This window comes from Bos javanicus, chromosome 2 (genome assembly GCF_032452875.1).
Source record: "Bos javanicus breed banteng chromosome 2, ARS-OSU_banteng_1.0, whole genome shotgun sequence".
Lineage (NCBI taxonomy): Eukaryota > Metazoa > Chordata > Mammalia > Artiodactyla > Bovidae > Bos > Bos javanicus.
Genome location: NC_083869.1, coordinates 121,485,949 through 121,504,394, shown reverse-complemented (window position 1 = coordinate 121,504,394; position 18,446 = coordinate 121,485,949). Strand labels below are relative to the sequence as shown.

Below are 18,446 nucleotides of genomic sequence, written 5' to 3'. Positions count from 1 at the left end.
ATCTTTCCCAGCAAGCCCCGCGCTAGCGCCGGCTATTGATTGGCTGCGGCGCGAGCAGGAGGCTCTGCCGGCAGCAGTTATCCAGGGTTTCCGGTGCGAGGCCAGAGCGGGCGAAGCCGTCGGGGCGTCGGCGGTGGGGGTGCGTACGGCGGCGGCTAGGGGGAACAACGCGAGCAGAGGGTCTGTGGGCTCAGATGGTTTTGGCCGGTGCGGGGAATCGCGCGGGTTCAATGTGAGGGCTCGGGCCTGGTGGGGGGGCAGGGCTGTGGCCTGTGCGCATGCGCGCGCGCGCGCGGGCGGCTCCTGGGCGCGCGGGGCGTGGGTGGCTGCGCGCGCGCGACAGGGTGCGCCCACATGGGGCCTGGGGGGCGGGGAGGAACCGGGAATCCAGCGTCCCGCCACGTCAGTCCCGGGCCTTGAGCCTGTTCCGCGTGCGGGCTGTGGTGGGCCATTGTTGTGCTGGGAAGTGACTGCTGGAAAAAGGAGGCCTGACTGGGCACACCGGACTGACCAGAGACTGGGAGAACCACTGACTCCCTCCGGTGAAGACCTGCCGGTTTGTTTCAAGCTTTGCGCGCCCCCTGATACTGGGATTTCTGATCCAGGCTGAGGAGAACTTTTCAAGAGTCTGGAAAATAGCAATGTGTTTGTTTCTATAGGATCTGTTCCTAACCTGACATTGCAAACTACAATGAAGAACCAAGACAAAAAGAATGGGCCTTCCAAGCAATCAGGCAACACTTCCAACCCCAAAAACACTCCGGGGCAACCGGAAGCAGGACCTGAGGGAGCCCAGGGGCGGCCCAGCCAGTCGGCTCCTGCGACAGAAGCTGAAGGTTCCACCAGCCAGGCTGCAGGGAAGGCAGAGGGTGTGTGCCAGCGCTGCTTTTCCAATGCGCAGGGGGAGGAGTTTGTGGCGCGCCGGTCTAGCTTCTGGAATTAGAGGCCCAGGCCACTGTTTACCCAGCGGAGAGGAAATGTGGAGAGGAGGCCAGCGCTGAGTCTGCGAAGCACCCCCAGGCGCTGGGGAGTGGATACAGCCTCCCATTCAAAGCACAGGGGCAGACCTCCAGACAAGGCTCTGACAGGATTAAGTCAGGTTGAGGTTGGCAGTCAGATGAGACTCCCAACCAGCAAATCCAGGTTAGAAACACCTCATTCACCAATGGGTAATTGATGTTTATACTTGAGGCATTTCTGGTGCTTTTTTTTTTTTTCCCTCAACCAGTGAAGGAAGGATTTATTAGTTGAAGAAAGTAAAGAGAAATCTTGATTTCCCAAAGCACTGTCTCCTCCAGAACTGTTTTTTTTTAGGCAGCACCCAGTGGCTTGGAGGATCTTAGTTCCTACCAGGGATGGAACCTCCTCCTACCCCATGAAGCCCAGAGTCCTAACCACTGGACTGCCAGGGAATTCCCTGGAACTTTTTTAATATCAAGAGGCAACATGCAGGGTGGAGAAGGGAATGGACTAGAGTTTAGATGTAGAGTTCCTGCTACATGGTGCCACCCCTGTGTGTTGGATGGTCTGCTTACTTGATTTCTTTTATGCTCAAAACAAGCGTGGTTGGGCAGTAGTGAGAAATAATTGGCTTATAGGGAAGTAAACTGAGGCTTAGAGAATTTAGGCAACATTTAACCCAAACCAGTATGTTTGGGCCTGAAAAACCCCAACCAGCAGCCTAATCATCTTATTTCCCTCTCTGCCCTTCATCCTCTCCTGTAGGAGCACAAGCCAAGAGTGCTCAGTCTGGAGCCCTCCGTGATGTCTCTGAGGAGTTGAGCCGCCAGCTGGAAGACATCCTCAGTACATACTGCGTGGACAACAGTCAAGGGGGCCCAGGTGAGGATGTGGCACAGGGTGAGCCTGCTGAACCCGAAGATGCAGAGAAGTCCCGGACCTATGCCTCAAGGAATGGGGAGCCTGAGCCAGAGACTCCAGTAGTCAATGGTGAGAAGGAAATCTCCAAGGGGGAGCCGGGCCCGGACGAGATCCGGACCAGTGATGAGGTCGTAGACCGAGACCACCGAAGGCCACAGGAGAAGAAGAAAGCCAAGGGTCTGGGTGAGCAGAGAACAGCTACTTGTGAGGGGAGGGAGTTTGGACCTGACATACCTGGGCTAGCCTGCTCTGCGAGGATTGAGAAGAAACCCAACTTCCAGAGCTGCCAAACGACATAGTCTAATCAAAGCCAGGACAGTGGGGCCATCACGTAGAGGTGTGCGGTTGTTCATTGCATTAGGGGAACAAGTGCAAACCAAAGTCCAATATACTGTTTGAGAAGATGGGAAGCAGGAGTCATCAGTAGGCATCTTGTGCTATCACCATTTCTAACTTGCTGTGTGACCTTAAGCAAGACGTTTCTCCTCTCTGTTCCTTAGTTTTCACTTCTCTACACAGTAAGAGAATTGGACTAGACCAGAGTTGAAAACTCAAATAAGTTAAGCTTAGCCAGAGGGCCCCAGGAGACCAAGAGAATGCCTCCTTTATCCAAAGGCTTGACTGCCACGTGGTCCCAGTGAGTTGATAGTATGTTAGAACTGTAGCTGGCTGCTTTTTTTAGCCAAAAATATAGAGTTAGGTGAAATCTCTAGATTTGTAACAGTTGGCAACTAATAGGATAGAAGCCAAACAAAACCCATCTGTGGGTTGGATTTGGCCTGTGTGCCAACGATTTGCATTCTCTGCATTGGTCTCTCAGAGCCTCCAGGGGTTGACACATCAGGAACCTGGCACAGTGCTGTGCATGGTGGCCCCCTCTGACTCAGGCACAGGCAGTGGAGAAGTCACTTGGGTGGGGATGGAGAGTGAGTGGGTTAAAGAAGCAAAGGTGATATTATACCCACATCTTACGGGATCACTACTCCCCCATCCCCTCCCTGTTATTCTAATTTAAAGAAGCATTTGGGTTTTTTTTTTTTTTTCATCTTACGATCAGATATTGAAAGGTATGTTTATTTATTGGCAGGGGTATAGTCCTTTTAAAGTACACTGTTGGCTGCCTGTGTTGACTGGAGTGCAGTGTTCTTGAGGAGACCTATTCCTTTTGTGTCCTTCCTTTTTCAGAAGGGCCTTCTTTGCATTGAAAGTGAAAGTCGCTCAGTCGTGTCTGACTCTTCACAATCCCATGGACTATACAGTCCATGGACTTCTCCATGCCAGAATACTGGAGTGGGTAGCCTTTTCCTTCTCGGGGGGATCTTCCCAACCCAGGGATCAAACCCAGGTCTCCTGCATTGCAGGCGGATTCTTTACCGCTGAACCACCAAGGAAGCCCTTCTTTGCATTGAAACAGCACTGAATTCACAGGTGGGATGCCTTTTTTTCACCTGTAGGTAGAGCAGGCAGTTTTCTTTCTCCCACTCCTGGTGCTCATCTCTGAGATTTCATAGAGACTCATTCTTTTTTTTTTCTTTTTTCTTTTTTTTAAAGATCTTTGTGTAATGGGTGGATTGATTCATTGATTGTTTTGGCTGCACTGCGTGGCTTGCAGGATCTTAGTTCCCTGACCAGGGATTGAATCTGCACCCTTGGTAGTAAACATGTGGAGTCCTAACCACTGGACTGTCAGGGAACTCCCTCGGTCCTTCACTGAACAAGTATTTGTTGAGTGTGTCCTCTGTGGTGGGCACTCAGGATGGTACTGGGGCTGTACTGGTGGGCAGAACTGAGTGGGTCCCAGTGCTCCTGAAGCACACCAAAGAGCAGGGAAGGCAGCCAGGTCAGCAAACAGAAATGAAAAGTCTGATAGGCGAGAATAGTGGGCCCAGACCCAAAGGGGGCCTCCAGAAAAGGAGGTACATGCCTTTGCTCCCTGTGCTTTGCAGGAAAGGAGATCACATTACTAATGCAGACGCTGAACACGCTGAGTACCCCTGAGGAGAAGCTCGCAGCTCTGTGCAAGAAGTATGCTGAGCTGGTCAGTGCTCCCCCTTCACACACCCTCCCTGCCCTGGGAGCTTGGCACATTTTTAACTACCCCAAGTTGCATTATATTTCTTCCTATGGCCCTGAATAGGCTTATGGGAGAGGAGCTGAGCTGAGCTGGGAAAGGACCAGGTCTAAGAAGGAGGTGAAGGTCTGAGGCCAGGAAGCAGAAGGATTATCTGTCAATAACGAAAAGGCCAACATGATACTCAGAATCATGTTGAGGAGAGAAATGGGGAATCAGGATCTGTTGCTGTATATAAGGAAGAGGGTAGCAGGTGGGCTGGTCTGTGGACACAGGTGTCCTGAGAGTTGGGCAAATGTGGTTGGAGAGTCTTACAAGCTTTGAATCTGGAGGCACAGCTTGGAGAGAAACTGGCATCTGCTGGCTGTGAGCCTCTGCTGGTTGATCCTCAGCGTCCATTTCTGTATCCTTGATAGGGGGCCCTTGGGGTTATTTGGGGCAATGTGTGAAGCACCATCGTAGTGTCTAGCCTGAGCTGCAATGGCTGGAGTTGGGTCAACTCTGGAGACCCTGAGTCCCCACGCAGCTCTTCCTCTGTCCCTGTCTCCAGCTGGAAGAGCACCGGAACTCCCAGAAGCAGATGAAGCTCTTGCAGAAGAAGCAGAGCCAGCTGGTGCAGGAGAAGGACCACCTGCGCGGCGAGCACAGCAAGGCCGTCCTGGCCCGCAGCAAGCTCGAGAGCCTCTGCCGTGAGCTGCAGCGCCATAACCGCTCCCTCAAGGTGGGCCATCCACTTTTCCTGACCTCACTTGTCTTCAGTAGCTTTCCCCCTAAAAGGAGCATGTGCTTTGGGATAGAAAGAGATTTCCTCAGTGACGCTGTGCTTTGAGCTGCTTTACCACTTGACGTGCACTTGTATTAGGTGAGGTAAAGATTAAGGTGCTGAGGGAATCCGGACGAGGGGCTTCAGGTTTGTCCTTTCATAGAGTCCAGGGGAGCAGCTCTTCTCCCGGAGGGCTGTCAGTCAGGCCTTGGTCCTTGCTGCGCTTCACCTAGGGTGGGTCAGTCTGATTAAGGCTTGGTCAGTACTGTGACCTCCATATCGTTAAATGTACCCTTTGTGTTTCTTTAAACCTTTGCATCAGTATGCATGTTTTGCAACTTGTTTTGCTCAGTTTTACTGTATGTTTTAAAATGTTATAAATTTAATATAGATATGACAGAGTAAAAGGTGACAAAAGTCTAACAAATCAAAGGTAATTATTGCCCACCATCCTCAACCCCAGCCCCAATAGAAACTGATGGGAAACAAACCTACTTATATGTAAGTTTAAGCATAGCCGTCTAAGTTTCCTGAGTATAAAACGTAACATAGTTTTGTTTTTTAATGAAATTATTATACATGTATTGTTTCATAGCCTGTTCCATTTTCTCAGTGCCTCATCTTTCCCTATCATTTATATAAGCCTGCCTCATTCTTTTTAACAGTGGCATTATATGGATATACTGCATTTAATCAGTACCCTAGTTAGTGTGTTTTGTGTTGTTTCCAGTTTTTCACTGTTACAGAGCTACAGTGAAAGTTCTTTTTATATATATCCCTGGCTAATTATATAGGATTTATCCATAGGCTGAATCTCAGAAGTGAAATGTCTAGGTCAAAAAGTATCAGATTTTAATTTTAGTAGATCTTGCCTTCCCACCAACAGTGTCCAAGTGCCTAATTCTGCACAACCCTACCAACCCTGGGTATAACTGAATTTTAACTACTTGGTCAGTGTGAGGGGGTCACAGATAAAAGCACATTTAACTGAGACTAATAGACCTTCCAAACTTATTCTGAGACCAGGATGAGTAGGCTTCAGGAGATCTAGATTTCTTTAGAAAGGCACTTACCTGTATACCTACATTTTTCTAGGGAGTCTCTGGCTTGATGTCACCTGTTTACAGAGGGGTCCATTAGAAGCCCCCATTGCTTGACATCTCTTTAGAGCCTGGCTACTGCTCACTGGGAGAGCAGGGAGGGCTACTGGGAAAAAGCATCCATGGACTGGTGGGAGAGCCCTGTGAGGCTGGAAGCGGTGGATGATGGAGCTGGGGGTGACTTCTCTGCCCAGGAAGAAGGTGTGCAGCGGGCCCGGGAGGAGGAGGAGAAACGCAAGGAAGTGACCTCGCACTTCCAGGTGACGCTGAATGACATCCAGCTGCAGATGGAACAGCACAATGAGCGCAATTCCAAGCTACGCCAGGAGAACGTGGAGCTGGCTGAAAGGCTCAAGAAGCTGATTGAGCAATATGAGCTGCGGGAGGAGGTGAGGGGTCGCCAGGGGACTGAGGAGTCTGGGTGGGTGCCAGCACCAGGCAGCACTTTCCGGGCTTCATCCCTTCACCCATTCCCCCTTCTTACCTTGGGAGGGATCTAGATGAGGAACTGAGGTGATGAGAGGAATCTTGCTTGTGACCACACAGCTGTATCCGTAGTGCCCTGTCCTAAACTGTAGGGCCAGATGTCCTTTGGAATAAAACTGTCCACGTTCTAGACTGGAGTTATATTCACGGATCATGTATTTTGTTGCACCCCAGCAGGGATTTGTGGCAGCACCCCAAATCGGACACGTTAATGCTTATGTAGTTAAACTTCTGAGTATTCTCACCTAGGTGTATAATTAGCCCTACAGTGATATGGGTCAATTTTTTATGCCTACTTAAGACAATTTCAGTTTTCAGAGTATTTTAGAATTTGGAATCACAGGGTAGGAGCTAGAACTGTGTTCAGTGATCGACTCTAGGGGCTGTGCCCTCCAGTTACTTGCTGCTTTGCTGCCCCCACCACCTGAAAGGGCAGGATGTCACTCCCTTGACTGGTGTTGACTGCTGTCCCAGGCACTCGAATCCCTCTCTTTGGGTCCCTGCATACTGTCTTTTGGCCCTTGTGGGCCAAGTGAAGGGCCCTCTTCCTCTTCCCTCTCCTTTCCCCCTGGTACTCCCATTTACTAGGGAGTTGGGCTACAAAAGTGCGGGTTCTCAGTCCAGTGGAGTAATGAGGCTAAAGGTTTGAGTGTATCTGTTACTTGGCTTCCTGGGAGGTGATCTCATCCCGTTCATGCCAGACTAACTCAGTGGGAAAGAAACAAGGTGAGGTTGGGAAGTAGACCTTCCAGGGACTTGAGGCCCACAACCTATGGGACACATGGGAGTCCAGCATGTCATACTGAAGTGGGAGACTGGGCAGTCCCCTGGTCTCTGCATGTGGAGCTTCCTATAGCTATTGGGCCTCCCTAAGAAAAGCTCCTAACAGATGGAAACCACACACCCACCCCGACAATGCTTTCCTGCAGCACATTGACAAAGTCTTCAAACACAAGGACCTGCAGCAGCAGCTGGTGGACGCCAAGCTCCAGCAGGCCCAGGAGATGCTGAAGGAGGCAGAGGAGAGGCACCAGCGGGAGAAGGATTTTGTGAGGCTCAGGCCCCAGGGGTGGGGGTTCTGGAAGGAGGTGGGTCGGGTTCTGGCTCAGCTCACAGTTAGGTGTGCCCGGGAGAGGTTGTTGTCTGGTTAGGCCAGGGCACTGCTAGCTCAGAAACCATCTGAGAGCAGGAAGCCTCGGGGGGTCATGGTGCGTATGGCTAAAACAGTCCAGATGCAGCCTCTCGGGGCTTCTGATGGAATCTGGGGTCCTGTCTAATCAGACCCCTGTCTGGGGTCCTGAAATAGCTCCTCAAAGAGGCTGTGGAGTCCCAGAGGATGTGCGAGCTGATGAAGCAGCAGGAGACCCACCTGAAACAGCAGGTAAGACTATGTAGCCTCCCACGTGCCTCCATGGTCCCCAAGCCAAGCCCCATCTTGGGGGAGGGAAGTGGAACCCTCATTCTAGGCCCACCTTGACTCCTGTGTGACCTTGCCAAGCCTTTGTTCTCTCTGGACCTGGCTGGCACCTATGTGGTGGTGACCAGGTGGGAAGGCAAGCTAGAAGGACTTGTTCCTGGTCCAAAGTGTTGTATTCCTTTTGAGGAGGCGGAGACAGGACAGGTGATTTTAATTATGTAAATTAGACTTCATTCTGGAAGAAGAGTTTGAAAAGGAAGATTACAGGAAATACATAAATCACCCCCAGTCCTACTTTTTAGGCTTAACATTTTAGATTATATCCTTCCAAATAGATGGGTTTTGTTTTGTTTTAAGGAAAACTGGTATCTCAACAGAACTGTTGGGTCAGAGGGCTAAGGGTGGGTCTGAGTGTGTTGACCAGAAGTGCCCTCCAGAAAAGCCCAGTCTTACCTGTGGGCTTCCCTCTCACCCAGCTTGCCCTGTACACTGAGAAGTTTGAGGAGTTCCAGAACACTCTTTCCAAAAGTAGTGAGGTGTTCACCACATTCAAACAGGAGATGGAAAAGGTAACTGTGGTCCAGGTTGGGGGTGGCTCTGGGGGTGCAAGCAGCTTCATTCTGAATTGAACACGAGGCCTGCCTTCAGGAAGCCCCCATCCGTGGAGTGCTTCATGTGGCACCGTTTACAGTAACATGTGATTGATACCATAGAGGGGTAAGAGTGGGCGTATTTACCTGGATACACCCTGAGGTGGCTCAGAAAGCACTGATCTCGCCCCCTTGGGACGGTTTCCCACCTTGGAGACACAGATGCACAAATCACCTGACCCCCTGACCATTTCCTTCTATGTGTCATATAACCCAGATGACTAAGAAGATCAAGAAGCTGGAAAAGGAAACCACCATGTACCGGTCCCGGTGGGAGAGCAGCAACAAGGCCCTGCTTGAGATGGCCGAGGAGGTGGGCTGAGTACGGTGTGCAGCGGGCTGGGGGTCTGTGAAATTCTTGGCCCTTTCCTGTACTTTCTACCAAGAAGGATGCAGTGAGCCCCAAGTGAAGCTGGGATTCATGCGCATGTCTGTCCAAGTCCAGAGGCACCAGCTGTCTCCTCAAGGGAGGTAGTGAGCTTAGTGATAGGTCTGTAGTGGAAGCAAAGAGAGCAAATGGAAGAAAGGAGGGAAAAGCAAGCGGCGCCGGTGTGTGTGCAGCTGGCATGCAGAGCCGTGCAGATAATTTGATTTTGTGGCTTGAGGTGAAGGAGGAGAAAGTAATTGATGGAGAGGCTGCTGTGTGCCAGACCCTGCTACGTGTGTGGATGCGCCAGCTCACTGAGCTCTCTCAAGATCTGTGAGGTGATGTTAGTAGTCCAGGCTAACTGATAAGGCAACAGACTCAAAAGCCAAGCACTTGCTAAGGCCATCTGGTGAATAAACAGAGGAATCCATCACCTCCAAGCCATGCCCCTTCTCTATACCACACCTGTCTCCAGCTGGCAGTCATGTCTCAGCATAAACCAGGACTGTTTACTCGAAAGGGGCCAGCTTTTGACTCTGGCCAGTGCCCAGCGTTGTTAAAATGTGAATGGTGAACGTTTTCTACCAAGTGGCAGTATGTGGGTGGTTGATTATATGGAACTGAAGGCCCCATTTCTCTCCCTAGAAAACACTCCGGGACAAAGAGCTGGAGGGCCTGCAGGTGAAAATCCAGCGGCTGGAGAAGCTGTGCCGAGCACTGCAGTCAGAGCGCAATGACCTGAACAAGAGGGTGCAGGACCTGAGTGCTGGCGGCCAGGCTCCCCTCACTGACAGTGGCCCTGAGCGAAGGGCAGAGGCTGCCAACGCCTCTAAGGAGCAGGGCAGCGAGGGGCCTAGGGTTCAAACACCGAGCTCCCCAAGAGCCACAGAAGCTCCTTGCTGCCCCGGAGCACTGAGCACAGACCCTTCAGGCCAAACGGGGCCCCAGGAACCCACCTCCATCACCGCCTAGGGTGCCCATGCCAGGGGGCGCTCTGGGAAGGGAGCGAGCCGCTCAGCCAGGCCCGGCCTGTGCGAGGCTCCCACCGCTGAGGCCCAGGGTGCTCTGACCTGGCTGACATCTGACTCCGCAGTTTTGGATTTTATGGGTCAGTTCTGCATACATACGGCATATGTGCAAGGCCTCATACATTTATATCTGTAAGTGTACTACGGGCTTGCGTCACAGGTGAGGGTGTGTACACATCAAGTCAGTGGCTCTTCTGTGAGCCGAAGCGTCTTAAAGGGGAGCTGCCGTCACAGTAAGCTGGCAGGACAAGTGTCTTGAGCTTTTCCCTGCCCGATGTGAGGCTCACCCCTCCCTCCCTGCCCTTCAGAGCTCATGACAGGTGACACACCCAGGCCATGACTGTGTTTCTCTTAGCGGGACTTGGGCAGCTCCAGCTCTCCTAGCTCCCCTGGAAGCTCCTTTGCTTCCCTTGACCTGGAAAAGGGGTCTCCAGGCAGAGTGTTGACAGAGCACTCGGAGCCGGTGATCAGACTGCTTCCCTGCCTAGGACGAGGGACCTGGAGCGTGTTCTGTGCAGGGTGATGTGCTGGTAGGGAGCCCCTCAGGTGCCGCTTCCCCTGCGTGCTGGTGGTGCCAGGACCAGGCCAATGATGCTTCGCAGTAGCCTTATCATTCACAGGTGCCTCTCTAGCCTGCACAAATGACGGACAAGAGATCACCCAAAGGATTCTTTCTGAAGGTCTGGGGTTTGGTTTCCTTGGTGTTTGTTTTGCACATGACAGTGTTTGTATTGAGGCTCTTCTGAGGAGGAGGGGGTGCTCTACCAGTGGTGCCTGGGTTCCTGGCCTCTAGCGTCCCACCCGCCTCAGCACCCTGCCTGGCACCTTTGCCACATTGGTGCTTAGGTTTCCTGCTTGATGAAGTCAGATTATTTATAGTAAGAGAAAGGAAAGGGTCCCCATGGCTTTGCCACAAGCTTACCAGTGGCTTCAGTCCTGGGCGGCCACTGCTGATGCCATCACTGTCTCCACGCGGCAGATGCTGGGCCCTGGGTCCAACCGTCCCCTTGGCTTGATGAGTCTGCTTCATATATCCATGCCCACAATGTGCATTCTTTTTTGAGATTTGCCCTGATTTTGTTACCCACGTAATAAGAGCTGAGATATGCCCTCCTTGACATCCTACTTGTTCTGTGTGAGACCCCCCAGGTCTTGTCCAACAGCTAATGGATAAGAATGAGACTCAGCCATTGACTGAGCCCCAGAAGTCCGCAGAATGGCTACAGATAGTTATGTCTGTTTCTATTCCGACTCCCACCCCTCACACATGCCACTCTGTACTCTGAAAAACCTACAGTTTGCAAACTTGCCAGAGCATTAGCCAGTCTTTATACAAAACACTTCTGGGACAGCAGAATGTATGAGTCTTGCATCAGGAAGCAGGGGTACGCTGGGTTTGGGGGTACCATAATCCCATCTCCAGTTGGGCCTCAGCTTCATTGTAGCTGTGGAAGCCATAGACCAAGATGGATTGAGTGGATGAGTTTTTGCTTCTTGCTGTATTTCCTTGAAGTTAGTTCATTGTCTTATAGCTCCTTTCATCTTCCACAAATAGCCCGCTCTTAACAGCTCTTAAATCCCTCAGGTGATAAGGTTCATAAAAAGTGTGAAGTACTCCTGAATTACGTTAGGACTTAAACCAGAGATGGCAAATGAATGACACGCCATTTCCCCTCTTCATCCATGGGTGGTACCACTAATCTGCTTCTGAGTATTTCCTGCTAGATTCCTGGTATACCCTCATTTCTCAAGATTCCCCCAGCAGCCAGTGTGAGTATTGAGACCTATTTGCCATCTCTGGCTGAGATCCTGCTCTGCTGAGGAACAGAAGAGCTGCCAACAGGGTTTGCTGGGCTAAGGAAGCACGGGAAGAGGCAGAAGTTTCTGCCTGCCCCCTTCAAAGAGCAGGGAGGCCTGCAGTGGCCCACAGGATCACCTGCCCCACTTCAGCTACCTCTTAAAGCCTATAGTGTTGGCAGGGAGGGGACTGCCATAGCCCAGTATGGTGTGGCAAGTTAACAGTCTTCAGAAGCCAAGTCTAGCTGCTTGGTGAGCAAGGTGGCCCCAGCTGTGCAGGGTAGGAGCTCTGCTCTCAGCTCAGCCGTCCGTCTGTAGCCATCCAGGCCAGGCTGTAGGTGGGGTCCCATTGTCTCCATTGACCAAATCTTTTCAATCACTACAGCTGCTCTGCTTGCTCTGCTTTCCAAAGTCAGCCCAGGTTCCTGGGTGCTGCCCACACCAGCCAGGGTCCTGGGCCAGATGAAGAAGTGGCCTATCCATGAGTGAAGGCCAGTTCCTTCCTCACTGGGGCAGGTCTCATGCCCATGACCTCAGTTTTTGGACCAAGAGCTGTGTTGGTTTCTTAGATTGCTAGCTTTTCCTCTAGGGGACCACCGTGGGTGAGGCTCTGCTGACAGTAACTTGTGTTCAGGGTCTTGGCCAGCTGAGAGCTTCGTGTACACCAGATTCTGAGAGGTGGCAGCAGCACTTTTTAAAAAGTTTGTTTTCTGTGAGGTTTTTGGACCATGGGCTGCGCTCAGGCACTTTCTATGAGAGAATGTTATGTCTGTAAAGGATGGTTATTTCCCCGCCCCCGCCCCCACCCTGGTGTCGGTAGGGGAGGGCCCAGGCCTGCTGAGGTGGTTCTCCTGCTGCTGCTCCAGCCCTCCCACCTTGCACAGCACAGAGGAGGTCACCCTAGGGACAGCCAGGCACCTGCCTGGGGGAGGGGTGCTGCCTTCTGTCCCTGTAACTGCTTCCCTTATGGCCCAGCCTGGCCGTCCAGATTTGTTTGAAGCTGTGCAGACAGCTTTTTTGTCTCCTTTTGGTATTCACAACAGCCAGGGACTTGATGTATTTTAAAACCACATTAAATAAAGAGTCTGTTGCCTTACTTTTTCTCTCCCAACCTTCGTGGTCCTTTGCTACTTTTGGATCCATCCGGCCATCACTGCTGTGTCCAGATCTGTGACATTTCTGGTTCTGCCCTGGTATGGTGCACCTTCCAGAGTGCCCTCCTGCCTTCCAGCAGTCACCGCAGGCTTAGGACACTAGCAGGTTCACTTCAGCTGCCTGAGCAGAGCCCTTGGCCAAGTTGGCATGATGCTCATCAGATACATGTGATTTTTTCCCATCAAAACTTGGCCTCTGAGAGCTCATGGGCTAGTGAGGGGGAAAGGTGCTTTTGGATACAGAAAAGTTGGTTGTGCTGTGGGAGCAGAGAAGAGGTCCTGTTCCCTTCACCAAAGGGATAGAGTTGGATCCCAGAAGAGTCTTAGGACCCAAAAGGCAAGTGGAAGCTCGACATTCAGTGAGGAAGTGGTTGATTTGGCAAAGCGGGTGCTCTGGAGGGTAGTGGGAGGAAATGAGCCCAGCCAAACCACCATGAGCCACTGTGCCAGGCTAAGGAATCTGGGCTAGATCGAGAGAGAAGGAACCACTGATGTTTACGAATCAGTCAAGTCTGTGAGAAAGGCACAAAGAGTGGAGACTAGAGTGGCATAGGCCAACTAGTGGGGCCCAAATTAAGGTGAGTGGATGCTGTCGCCATTGCCACTGGGCCTGTCCACCGTGGGTTGTATCTCTGGCACTGGCCCACCCAAGAGAATACACAGGAACCTCCAGGTCCCTTTGATTTCATGCATTCCATCCCAAGATCAGAAGCTGCACTTCATGCTTATGAATGGGTGTGTTTCTTACTCCTGTTCTCCCACCCGAGGCGAGGTGTAAAAGTTGAGACTCCTGTAAGGGAGACATACTACTGGTGCCTCACCCAGCATCCTGGTCTCTCCACCTGGGCTGGTCTGGCCCAAAGGATTACATATGAATACCCGCCACATGGCAGAGACAAGTGTCCTTCCCTCCAGGCTTCCACAGGCTTATGTGTCCACACTGATTGTTGAAGAAGTCTTAATGTCTTCCCTTCTGGAGCAGTCTAGATGTTAGAAGCACCTGGGAAAGAGCCCCAGTGAGGTGCCTTTGGAAAGGGTGCCCACCCCTCTGGAACTCAGTGAGGCCCAGGCCCAAGAAATATGCTCCTGCTCAGTGGGGGTGGGGTGAGGGGAGGGGTAGGTAAGTGCGGTGGTGGTGTGCTGTCCTGGGGCAGTTATCTGAGACTGCAGGGCAGCCTCCTGTTGCATCAGATGCTTCTCAGGAGACCTGAGCTAGGAGCCTCTGACTGGTCTTTTAATAGCTGCCCCATTGATCTGGCCTCAGCAGCGCTGGCTGAGCCTTCATCAGATACTCAGGTTTCCCTCCTGGGGACTGGTGTTAAATGCTGGGTAATCGCACTGGTTTTGCTCTGACCTGATGCTCTCCACACGTGTCCCCTAGGCCTGGGGGTGGGGAGAGGGTAGGCTTGGTCTTGTCATTTCATGAATGGCTGAATATACCCCCATCGCCTACCAGAATGGGTGCTCTGGAGGGAGTGGTATTACCCTCAAAAGAATATTGTCGACTTTTAGTAAAACGGGACAATGACTACCTTCCTTCAGGATTGTTAAAAGGATACAACCCTCTTACACTGTTGGTGGGAATGCAAACTAGTACAGCCACTATGGAGAACAGTGTGGAGATTCCTTAAAAAACTGGAAATAGAACTGCCTTATGATCCAGCAATCCCACTGCTGGGCATACACACTGAGGAAACCAGAAGGGAAAGAGACACATGTACCCCAATGTTCATCGAAGCACTGTTTATAATAGCCAGGACATGGAAGCAACCTAGATGTCCATCAGCAGATGAATGGATAAGAAAGCAGTGGTACATATACACAATGGAGTATTACTCAGCCATTAAAAAGAATACATTTGAATCAGTTCTAATGAGGTGGATGAAACTGGAGCCTATTATACAGAGTGAAGTAAGCCAGAAGGAAAAACATCAATACAGTATACTAACGCATATATATGGAATTTAGAAAGATGGTAACAATAACCCAGTGTACGAGACAGCAAAAGAGACACTGATGTATAGAACAGTCTTATGGACTCTGTGGGAGAGGGAGAGGGTGGGAAGATTTGGGAGAATGACATTGAAACATGTAAAATATCATGTATGAAACGAGATGCCAGTCCAGGTTCGATGCACGATACTGGATGCTTGGGGCTAGTGCACTGGGACGACCCAGAGGGATGGTATGGGGAGGGAGGAGGGAGGAGGGTCTAGGATGGGGAACACATGTATACCTGTGGCGGATTCATTTTGATATTTGGCAAAACTAATACAACTATATAAAGTTTAAAAAAAAATAAAATGCGATATGAAAAAAAAAAAAAAAGGATACATAAAATGCATAATAGGGGACCTGGACTCACTTGAAAGATGGTTGTCTTCTCTTGCAGTTTCTTTCTGCTGCTGCTTTTTGTGTTTCATATTTGTTGTTGTTCAGTTATTCAGTTGTGTCCAGCTCTTTTTGACCCATGGACTGCAGCATGCCAGGCAACCCTGTCCTTCACCAGCTCCCAGAGCTTGCTCAAACTCCTGTCCATTGAGTTGGTGATGCCATCCAACCATCTCATCCTCTGTCGTCCCCTTCTTCTCCTACTTTCAATCTTTCCTAACATCAGGATCTTTTCCAAAGAGTCAGTTCTTCCCATCAGGTGGCCAAAGTATTGGAGCTTCAGCTTCAGTACTTCCCATGAATGCTCAGGATTGATTTCCTTTAGGATTGACAGGTTTCTCCTTGCAGTCCAGTTCAGTTCGGTCGCTCAGTCGTGTCTGACTCTTTGCGACCCCATGAATCGCAGCACGCCAGGCCTCTCTGTCCATCACCAACTCCCGGAGTTCACCCAAACTCATGTTTTTCGAGTCAGTGATGCCATCCAGCCATCTCATCCTCTGTTGTCCCCTTCTTCTCCTGCCCCCAATCCCTCCCAGCATCAGGGTCTTTTCCAATGAGTCAACTCTTCGCATGAGATGGCCAAAGTATTGGAGTTTCAGCTTCAGCATCAGTCCTTCCAATGAACACCCAGGACTGATCTCCTTTAGGATGGACTGGTTGGATCTCCTTGCAGTCCAAGGGACTCTCAAAAGTCTTCTGTAACACATTCAAAAGCATCAGTTCTTCAACGCTCAGGCTTCTTTATAGTTTAATTCTCACATCCCTACATGACTATTGGAAAAACCATAGCTTTGGTTAGACAGACCTTTGTCAGCAAAGTACTATCTCTGCTTTTTAATATGCCTTCTAGATTTGTCATAGCTTTTCTTCCAAGGAGCAAGTGTCTTTTAATTTCATGGCTGAAGTCACCATCTGCAGTGATTTTGGAGCCCAAGAAAATAAAGTCTGTCACTGTTTCCATTTCCATTGTTTCCCCATCTATTTGCCATGAAGTGATGGGACTGGATGCCATGATCGTTTTTTGGATGTTGAATCTTAAACCAGCTTTTTCACTCTCACTCTTTCACCTTCATCAAGAGGCTCTTTAGTTCCTCTTCGCTTTCTGCCATTAGGGTGATGTCATCTGCATATCTGAAGTTATTGATATTTCTCCCCTGACAATCTTGATTCCAGCTTGTGCTTCATCCAGCCCGGCATTTTGCATGATGTACTCTGCATATAAGTTAAATAAGCAGGGTGACAATATACAGTCTTGACATACTCCTTTCCCAATGTGGAACCAGTCCGTTGTTCTGTCTGGTTCTAACTATTGCTTCTTGTCGTGATCTGAATACAGGTTTCTAAGGAGGCAGGTCAGGTGGTCTGGTATTCCCATCTCTTTAATAATTTTCCAGTTTGTTGTGATCCACACAGTCAAAGGCTTTGGCGTAGTCAATGAAGCACAAGTAGATGTTTTTCTGAAACTCTCTTGCTTTTTCTAGGATCCAATGGTTGTTGGCAATTTGATCTCTGGTTCCTCTGCCTTTTTGTAAATCCAGCTTGAACATCTGAAAACTCTTGGTTCACATACTGTTGAAACCTAGCTTGGAGAATTTTGAGCATTACTTTGGTAGCATGTGAGATGAGTTCAGTTGCACAGTAGTTTGAACATTCTTTGGCATTGCCTTTCTTTGGGATTGGAATGAAAACTGACCTTTTCCAGTCCTGTGGTCACTGATGAGTTTTCCAAATTTGCTGGCATATTGAGTGCAGCACTTTAACAGCATCATCTTTTATGTATTTTATATGAATATATATATGCATTCATTCATTATCTCCCAGCTCCCCACCTCTTTCTCTCCTCCATTTCTGACAAAGCTTCCACCATTTTGCAAGGGATTGTAGCTTCTCTCTTAAACTGATAGGCAGTGAAAGGGTTTTTTGGATTGTCCTCACATAACCAATATCATCACCTTAATTCAAATGGAGACGTGAAGTCGAGTGAAAGGGACAACTTAATAAATACGGAGATGCTCCTCCCATCTTACTCCATTCACTCTATAAAAGGTCAGTTTCTCTTTAAATGCAAATTACCTACTGCGAGCTCAGCGTCCACCCATTCCTTTTCCCTTGTTGGAGAGAGCTGAGGGCGGAGGGAACTCGCACGGAAGCATCACTCCAGACCCTAAATCTTCAGGTTAGTTTCCCCCTTGGGGGTGGGTGCAGAGGCGGAATGACGCTGATCTCTCGCTTCATTTCGGATCCTGGCTCCCGAGCTGAGAGATCTTTTTGGCACGCGACTTTAGAGACTGATTGTGGAAAATAGATCCCAGGTCGCCGCCACGCATTCCTGGGGAGCTGGGGCTCCCGCTGTAATTCTTCTCTCGCGTCTCTAATTGGACTAAGCTGCTGCTGGGCCACGCATTTGACGCGCTTGTTTCCCCAGCACCACACCCCCTCAGTGCCAGCCGGCTTCGTGCCGTTTTAAACGCTTATGCCCCAGGCGCCACCCCAGAGTGCGGAGTCGGGCTTAGTGGTGGAACCTGGAAGTAAGCAGCTTGGGGAAACCCCGTAAAGGGCCTCCAGACCTCAGGCCGAAGGACCTCCGCGGACCTGAAAGCCGAGGGGGCGGGCCGGGAGGGAGGCCGAGCGGTGCGAGCTTCGGCGCAGCCTTTGTTGGAGGCCCAGGCTGCCGGCTGCCCTGCCGGACCACCCGGCCCTCTCTGACTACAGCTGCAGCCAAGAGGGGACTTCCCGACTCGGGAGGGTGAAGCAGCTGGAAGTCTGTCCCAGGGAACTAACGGGAGTCTCCAGGTGTTTACCGTTGGGGGTGGGGTGGAAGAGAGGATGCCAAGTGTCTAAGTGCGGGGACTGAGCCCTGCCAGCTCAACCATTGATGCCCATCCTCTAGGGGTTCGACATGGGGTCTTCCCAGGTGATCCCATGCACGTTTTGATCCCCTTCCATGCTGAGGTTCGTCAGGGTCTGTCCAGGCAGTTGCTGAATAGAACCGGAGTCTAATTAAAACACCCCTAATCCCCAGCTGGGCTCCTGCCAGCTCACATCCACCTAGACTCCCCCTACATTTCCTCCGCCGGCTCCACCCCCTCCGCTACGGGGACTGGAAACCCCGGGAGCAGCTGCAGCTGAGAATAGTGTCTGGTCCACTCCTTTCAGGCAAGACCTAGGTTTCAGGCTAAGGCTCGAGGGCAGAGGGGACCTGGATTGGGCCACAGGTCTTTCGACTACACAGCTGTGATCTCAGCAGTAGGTGCTGGCACCTGGCCTTGCCCATACTGGAGTAATGGGGGGATAGTTAGAAGGTCCTGGGGCCATCCTGTGCAGTTCTCAGGGATAGCTGG

The 18,446-nt window shown here is 50.8% G+C and overlaps 1 protein-coding gene across 4 annotated transcripts; it reads left to right on the top strand.

Moving 5' to 3' along the window:
* Nucleotides 1–12,656, top strand: TXLNA (taxilin alpha). 4 transcript variants are annotated; one of them, XM_061389228.1, is made up of 11 exons: nt 1–180; nt 660–869; nt 1,726–2,064; nt 3,828–3,919; nt 4,503–4,673; nt 6,010–6,204; nt 7,231–7,350; nt 7,608–7,682; nt 8,195–8,287; nt 8,586–8,681; nt 9,381–12,656. In XM_061389228.1, the coding sequence occupies exons 2-11, from the start codon at nt 692–694 to the stop codon at nt 9,705–9,707; spliced, it is 1,686 nt and encodes a 561-aa protein (XP_061245212.1). In that variant the 5' UTR covers nt 1–180; nt 660–691; the 3' UTR covers nt 9,708–12,656. The 4 variants fall into 4 exon arrangements, with proteins under 4 accessions (XP_061245212.1, XP_061245195.1, XP_061245204.1 ...); XM_061389211.1 differs by having other exon boundaries at nt 7–139; XM_061389220.1 differs by lacking the exon at nt 1–180 and adding an exon at nt 320–556.
* The last annotated feature ends 5,790 nt before the right edge of the window (nt 12,657–18,446 follow it).

Excerpts from the sequence above, each read along its gene's own strand:
- TXLNA (XM_061389228.1), top strand. The coding sequence starts at position 692 with ATGAAGAACCAAGACAAAAAGAATGGGCCTTCCAAGCAATCAGGCAAC. Across the intron at positions 4,674-6,009 it reads GCCATAACCGCTCCCTCAAG|GAAGAAGGTGTGCAGCGGGC; the intron begins GTGGGCCATCCA and ends TTCTCTGCCCAG. Across the intron at positions 7,683-8,194 it reads AGACCCACCTGAAACAGCAG|CTTGCCCTGTACACTGAGAA; the intron begins GTAAGACTATGT and ends CCTCTCACCCAG.